At 48.1% G+C, this 7838-nt stretch overlaps 1 protein-coding gene across 1 annotated transcript in view; it reads left to right on the top strand.

Moving 5' to 3' along the window:
• Nucleotides 1-1681: 1681 nt before the first annotated feature.
• SLC12A8 (solute carrier family 12 member 8) overlaps nucleotides 1682-7838 on the top strand; it is a 47946-nt gene continuing 41789 nt past the window's right edge. The window contains exons 1-3 of the mRNA XM_053947650.1: nucleotides 1682-1698; nucleotides 5197-5413; nucleotides 6186-6332. Of these exons, the coding sequence (XP_053803625.1) occupies nucleotides 5345-5413; nucleotides 6186-6332 (216 nt within the window). The 5' untranslated portion in view covers nucleotides 1682-1698; nucleotides 5197-5344. The remainder of the gene's footprint in view (nucleotides 1699-5196; nucleotides 5414-6185; nucleotides 6333-7838) is intronic.

The following is a 7838-nucleotide window of genomic DNA, read 5'->3' as shown; positions in this document are numbered from 1 at the left end:
TGGTTCTGAAATGCACACAGCCCTGTTGAAGGAGGGCTCCTGCTTTTGGAAGGATTCTCTTGACAAGCGGGAGAATGTTGAAAATTGCCATGACTAAAATAGGAACAGACAGAGAGATTAACACCGAACATTCCTGAAAGTGCTTCTTAGCAGTGCTTGGTGATTTTAATGTGTCAGTCCTTGGAAAAAACACCTTTTACTGGTTTTCTCCTGTGATTCTTTTCCAGTGCACAGGCAAGATTTCCCAAAGGAGTGTTCAGCAGTGGCAAGTGGCAGTAGCAGCTGGCCCAAGAAACTTCTTTAGCTCTTGCCAGGTGTGCACATGTGTGTGGGGAGGGCACGGAAGTGCCTGCGAGCAGGCTACAGGGCTTGGTCCTCAGGGAATTAGTGACTCTTCATCATTGCTGCAACAAATGCAAGATACTGATTTCAAATTTTTCCCTGGCCCTCAGGATGGGAGAATCTGGCTGAACCTGTTCCCTGGTAGTTGTAGAGTGTAAAAAGAAGGGAGTGGAGGAGAGCTTCGAAATATTCCAGGAATGGGATGCCCTGGGGAGCTATCCATAGAATTGAGATGTTCAGCTTAGAAAAGGTGCTTAGGGGTGACGTAATTGCAGCTTTCCAGCACCTGAAGGGAGCTTAAAGGGAACACTACAAGAGCATGAAGTGACAGGACAAAGGGGAATGGCTTCAAAAAGAAAGAGAGCGGATTTAGATTAGATACTGGGAAGAAATTCCTTAATGTGAGGGTGGTGAGGCACTGGAACAGGTTGCCTGGAGAAGCTGTGTGGATGCCCCATTCCTGGAAGTGTTCAAGGTCAGGTTGGACAGGGCTTTGAGCAACCTGGTGAAAGGTGGCTGCCCAAAGCAGGGCAGTTGGAATCAGGTGATCTTTAAGATCCCATCAAACCCCAGACATTCTGTGATTTTCTCAGTTTCATCCTCCTTTGAGAAGCCATCTGTCTTCTCTGAACTCTTGCTTTCCTTTTCTGCCACTTGCAGAAATTTGTGGTTTTGTTCAAGAGTAGAGACGTGTTCACACTTTGGCTCTGCAGGAAAATCAAAACAGGTTTACTGGATTACATTAATGTCTTGTATGGATCCTTTTTGAAAATGAAAATGGCTCTAACCCATTTTGGAAGTAAATTAAATCAAAGTGTACTACACGAACTCTAAGGAAGGGTGGCTGGCGCTAGATTTGATCATCTTTATATTGAGACTGTCCAAAATTCCTGTCTTTAGTTCAGGTGGAGCTTTGCCTGTGCAGGGTCACAGAATTTCTTGGCAGCCCGGGGCTGGGAAGTTCGACTGGATCGACTTCCTATTGAAACGTCGCTGCAGCCGCTCCTGCGCGGAATCAGAGCCCCCTTTCCCCGTGGCCAGCTTTTGCTCAAGCAGCTGTGAATTTGCGTATTTATTCACTTATTTTGTCAGACTCCTGAGAACTGCAGATTGAGTGGCAATCTGCTCCCAGCCCCTAACGATTTCTGTTTCCCACGCTCGGCGCTGCGCGGTCTCGGCGCTCCTGGAGCCGGCGTGTCCCGGGCTCGGCGGGTCCGGCCCGAGCCGGGCAGGTGCTGGTGCCGCTGCGGGGGCGGGCGCGGTGCCCGGGCAGACGTGGCAGCGCCCGGGGCCGCCCCGGCGGGAGGCGGCGCCGCGGGAGCCGGCGGGAAGGAGGGAGGGCCCGGGAGCCGCCAGGTGAGTGGGGTCGGCACCGCGGGGACACCGCCGAGCCGGGATGGGGGACCGGCCTGAGCCGCGGGGACCGCGCAGGTGGCGCCGGGCTTGGCTTGGCTTTGCCCGCTGCTCCCTCCGGTGTTGCGGCGGCTCGGTCGGGGCGGAGGCGGCGGAGGGAGGGAGGTAAACGGAGGAGAGGAAAGCTAAAAGATGAAAACCATGGTGAGGGTGAAAAAAAAAAGGTGGAAAAGAGCTCCCTCCCCCCCCCCCCCCAAAAAAAAGAAAAGGTAAAAGAAAGGCTAATTAAAATGGGCGTGGGGAGGAAGTTAAAAAAAAAAAGGTAAAAGAAAACCAGAAAAAAGGAAATGGAAGAGAAAAAAAGCAAAAAACAGGGAAACAAAAAGAAAAAAAAAAGAGGGGAAAAAAGGAAAAATTGAGAAAAAGTGAATTTAAAAAATGACAAAACAGAGGGACGAGGGAACGGGTAAGTCGCAGCGCTGCCCGGGCAGGGGTGGGCAGCCCGGTGTGGCGGTGGCCGCAGCCCCCAGGTGTTGGCAATGCCGTGGCCTCTGCCGAACCGAAGCTCTCCGGCCACACCGGAAAACTGAAGTTGCTGGGGAAAATCCGGGCTCGTTTCCCACGTCCGGTGTTCCGCAGCCTTCGTTGCTCTACGGAGATATGTGAAAACAAAACGAGCTCGGTAATTGTCCTGGCTGGTGCAGTAAATGAGTAACTGGGAATGGCCAAGCGCTGCTCTGTGTGGTATCACATTTGTTGCACTGACGGCTGCTTCATTTCCCTTTAATTCCGCTTTCCTAAAAGGCTCCTAAATTAGGTGTTTTTAAGAACTTGACCCGGAGAGGAGTTGAAGGGATTTATTAAAACTAAAAAAGCTGTTGGCTGCTGTGTCCCTTGGGAGGAGAGGCTTTAGGAGCACCTCCTCTGGCGGGGACGGAGGCTTCGGAGGTCGTGGGACCACACGCAGTTGTGCTTGGGAAGGCGTTAACCTTTCCTCTTCAAAATCAGCCAGCTCTTGAGTAGCTCAGAGCAGCGACGCTTAGCTCAGAAGCAGCTTTAATGTGATCATTAATAAAATAGTGCTTTGAAAGGATATGGAGGGCACAGAAATTTAATCTATAAGAATCTGGTTTTGCAATTAGATATAGAAGTGTTGCAGGAAAAGGAGATGAGTCTTTGTAATGTTTCTGCGAGGTTTGCTAATGCTCTTCTGCTCTCTTGAGTGCTAAATGGTATGGAAAGATTAAAACAGACGTTCGTCTTTAATTTATAGACTGGTTAGTGTATTTGGCAGAAACTTTAGGAAAAACAACAGCAATTTACTTTCAAGTTAGAGGCTAACTTATATTAGGGAAAATTGAGTCTGTTTAATTTATTTATCCTGCTGGTGTGTATAGGAGAAAAAGCTTCCTCAGGATTGGTGACCTATGTACCAAATAGCACCCAAAAATATCCCTGTACTCTTGGAGTGCTGCATGTGGCAAGAGGAGGGCACCTGCCCCAAGGTCTTTCCACTCACAGACCCTAAATTGCAGAAATATTTGCATGTTGATGGATTGGGATGTGGCTGTGAGTTCATTTGTTCAGCTCCCACTCCTGTACTTTACATCCCCTTCTGTGTTTACCTTGGCTACCTCATAGGGACCAATGGATCCAGTTGTGGTGGGATGTAAATAATTACAGAATTGGGTAATAAGATTTTTAGTCAGTTGGAAATGCCACAGAGGAGCAGCAGTGCAGAGGCAATTTCCTGGGATTGTGGAGGAGGAAGATCTTACAGCAAGGTGAGCAGTAGCTGAGCAGAAAGAGCTCTAGAGCACAGGGCAGGAGAAGGATTTTAAAGCAGAGAAAAAGGAAGGAAATTGTGAGATAAGGGGATTTAAATGTCTAGGCAGGTAACATTTCTTGCTAGGTGTGCTTCAGGTCTAAAATCCATGTGTGCAGCCCTTCTTTCTGCATTTTGCAAGTTTCAGGTGGGTTATATGGGTGCATGACACCTATCCAAGTAATGTCACACACCAGGAACACTGAGGGAGTTACTTCAGCTCTGAGCTACTCTAAGGGGTTGGAGCCATCTCCTTCTGACTCCCTTGGTGGAGTGGTTTAGGAGAGCAGGGGGCCACAGAGCTGCAGCCTCCCTTTGCTCCACATCTAGATGGGACTGCTGTGGTAGACTGGAGTGTGGATGACCCCAGTGAATGCTTTACTGAGTGAAATATCTGTTGAGGAAGGTCTGCAGTAGGGATTCGTAGGAAAACATGGCTATTGAATTGTAATCTTGTTTCACGTTGTGTATTTTCTTCCATTTTTTATTACTGTGGCTATTTGGAAAAAAAAAACCATGAGTTTTGTTTCTTTAGAGTTCATCTGCTCCTGCTGCTTTTGCCCTGCTTGAAGCCCCAGTCTCCCTGTAACAGCAACAATTGGTGATATTGTAAAGGGTTATTTGCTTAAAGAAATGTGGAGGCAGCAGCAGGGCGTCTGTGAACTCTCACGGCTTTGGTGCTGCTTAACTGGCCATGTGGGCAGGGCAAAGAAAAACCTCCCGTGCTGGCCATTGTACCCAGCTGCAGGAGACCTTCTGCAACTGAAACACTGTGGTGGAGCAGCATCTGCTTTGGTTATTTAATTCTGGGTATTTCAAAGTAGAGTAATAAGGGCAGGATGGTGAAAGGCATTCAGACCCTGGTGCAGAAATCCTGAGAGACACAAAGTAGTTTCTGTATGTCCTTGTGCAATAGGCAAAGCACATTTCTGTTGGGTTCCTGCCCTGAGCCTCTGATTAATTTGGTCTCTGGTCTCAGGTAAGGTGTCCAGTCCTTGGTACAAGCCTTGTGTGATCATGGTTGGTTCTTGTAAGCATGTGGGCTCAGCTGGCCAGCAAATTACCTGCCCCAGGAGAGCCAATGACCCAGACAAACTGCCCTCTCCACATTTGTGGAACACCCCTCTGGCTGCAGCCCTCTTTGTCTTACCTACGCATGTTGTACTGTACTGAGGAATAGCCAAAAGGTCTCTCTTGACACCTGGTGTGGGAGACTGTGGGTAACTGAATACAGTGGCAGGACCTTGGTCTGCAAAAGGTACAGCTGAAGCAGATGTGGTCAAGGCTGTGAAGTGATGAGTGGTGCTGGGAAGTGAATAATCCATGTGTCCTATGTCACTGGAGCACAGGAGCATGCAATGACATTACCAGGCACCAGATTTAAAACCAACGAGAGGAAATGCATTTTGCAGACAACACTGTGGAGCCACTGCTACAAGATGCTGGGGTTAGTTTGGAAAAGGCTACCAAGGACTGTTAAATGTGTGGCTGATGGTGGAGCCGGAGCTGGGAGCAGGGCTTGGAGGGTGCTGGGGGAGCATTGCTCTTTGCTCGCTGTGGTGTCACTCTGGTTCAGCATCTGCTACAAGCTGCTACTGACTGTGTGGACAGTGGCCTTGTGCTTTGGCAGACTAAGAAAGCAGCAGTTGTGTCTTTCATCTTTCCTGCTTTCACAGTAAGGCTGGAATAAAACCATGAATCTTCTACAACAGAGGACCCAGCCCTGCAGGAATTGGACCGAGCTGAGCTTCCACTCAGAGCAGCTTTGCCTGTGGTGGTGTTAGAGCTGTGCTCTGGGCAGGCAGAGGTAGCGCGGAGGAGACGATGTTCAGCCGGAATGGTGCCCGAACTGAGGGATACGTCCAAGAGCTCTTCCATGAGGAAGCACAGCAGGTATGTCAGAGAGCCATTTCCTTTCCCAAATTTCTATCTCCATGGCCTCTGCACTCCTGGTCACCTGTGTGCAAAGGAACAGGACTGAAGTAACAAAACTGACCTTTGTTTTGCTGTGTATGTCTGAGGTGTATGACTTAGAAAGGGAGAGAGGACACTTGATATTCAGAGGGCAAGAGGAAGCAGTTGCCATAGGAAAGCTGCAGTTTCTCTGGAGTTTCAGATCTTGGTTCCAGCAATTCTGAAAAATCACCGTGCCCAAGACCCAGAGTCCCATGTCTCCTTGAGAAACAAAGGGTCCTGATCAAATATGACTCTGATGGGAAAACCATCTTAACCTACTGTGTTGGTCCAAGCTGGTCCAGCCTGGTTTGTCATATCCTCTAAGGGACTTCTACCATGCACTGAGAAACCTGCTTGCCTTGGTGGAGTGTTTGGAAGGGACAGGAGGAGAAGCACCCTCTGTAGCTGCAGGCTCTGTGAAGAACCCTTGAATGGTGTTTTTGGTTGATGCATCGGGGTTAATTCACTGAGGCTCAGCAGGGCCCTGTTGCTGCTTATCCTACAAGAATATAAACAGAGTATTGTAGGGAGCTGTCTCTTTCAGGGCCCAGGCATCCCAAGAGCCCTTCATCACAGGGACAACTTGCAGCAAAGGAGTGTCTTAGCAGCTGTTGGTGGCCATCCCCCTGTTGGTGGCTGGCTGTGGCACCACTTGTACAGCCTGCCCATAAAACATGAGTGGTAAACCCCAGGCTTTGCTTCTCTCTAGGTATCTCAAACACAGACCAAGCCCTGGTGGAAGATCCAGCTGTTTGTATGGGAGCCGGTGCTTTTTGGAACGTGGGATGGGGTCTTCACCTCCTGCATGATCAACATTTTTGGAGTGGTTCTTTTCCTGAGGACGGGATGGCTTGTGGTGAGCAAGTGCCAACTTGGTTGAATGTTTGAATAAACATTTTCCTCTGCCCTCCCTCCCTGTATCTCCATCACCACCCAAGTGTTTTGGATTATATGCTCTTTATTTTAGATGTTGCTCATGCCCTCTGGTATTTTGTAGCTTTCAAAAAGTTCCACTAAAATGTGCAGCTGAAGTGGTCTTTGTGAGTGGTTTCCTATCTTAGCTTTCAGAAAGAGAAAGGAAAACACAACAACCAACCTTGACAATGAACAGGGACAACCTTGTGTTGTATTGTTGAGGAGAAATTAACACTTTTTCAGGTAAAGTAGTTACAGCCACTCACCCATCTTCCCAACACCACTGAAGGAGGTCTCTTCCAAACATGCCAGTGTTGGAGTTTCTGATTTTTTGAATGGGGAATCCTCAGTCAGGTGAAATTGTCATGGCTATCAAAGGATCTTCCACTGCTGGGTCCTTGATAGTATCTCACTGAGAGTCAGAGCCTGGAGTACTGTCCCCTCTTGATGCAAAATACTGTATTATACCTCAAAATTTCCCCTTAGAAGAAGAAAAGCTTCCCCAGAGATGGACGGGATTTGAGCTTCAGGCAGGGTTTTTGTCACAGGCATGGTGGACACCTTCCAAAAGGAGCAGGAAGACACCTGCACTCTGCACTGAAGACTGCTTTGATGGAGGTCTTGAGGGGAGCTGCAGTTGTTGTGGTGGAGAAATTGGGATGATTTTTTAGCTTCCTTTTCCTTCTGATTTTATTTCCTCCACATCTCCTTTGAAAGCAAGTTACTTCTGGAGCAAACACAAATATAAACAAAGCTAGTGAATAAAAGAAAAACAGAACCAGCTGGAAGCTAGCATGAAAGGGAAGGGAGGAGAAGTCAGGGCTGGCAGAGAGCTCCCCTGGCAGAGGACAGTCATATGTCGAGCTATTCCCAGAGTCAGGCTTTTGCTATAAATTTCCAGAGCTGGAGCTGGGGCTGGTGAAGCTTTGCAGTTCCAGGGGACCTAATCTTGCTGAAATGTTCAACAGGGATTGCTGCTGCACTAACCCCTTCCAGCATGCATGCATAAATAAGCATCAGTGCTTAACGGGGGATTTTTCTTCCCACTTTCTCTGCTTGCTATTGTTGCTGTGAGTCCAGCATTCCCCCTTGGTCTTAGTGTTAACCCTTTATTCTGTAGGAACCATTGGATTGCCCATTAATAGCTGCCATAGCCTGCTACCACCTTTCTGGAAAAGCCCGAGGCTAAGTGAATGTTTGCATAATGTTTGCTTTTTTTTTTTTTTAACTGAAGCATATAATGTTTATTAACCATTTAACCTGGGATAAGCAGCTGAAGAAAAAGAACAATTGTCCTTTTAAAAAGAAGTATGGGGTTGGGGTGGGTTGTGGTGCTGACCCAATCACAGCTGTGTTTATAGAAATCCTTGGCTCTGTTCCCCACTGACCAGATAACACCTCTGTCAAAGGCAGCAAAATGCTGAACCAAAATAGGATTTTATGATGA

The sequence above is a fragment of the Vidua chalybeata genome, chromosome 7, assembly GCF_026979565.1.
Source record: "Vidua chalybeata isolate OUT-0048 chromosome 7, bVidCha1 merged haplotype, whole genome shotgun sequence".
Taxonomy (NCBI): Eukaryota; Metazoa; Chordata; class Aves; order Passeriformes; family Viduidae; genus Vidua; species Vidua chalybeata.
The sequence above is the reverse complement of the archived record's forward strand: the minus strand, read 5'-3'. Positions and strand labels throughout refer to the sequence as shown.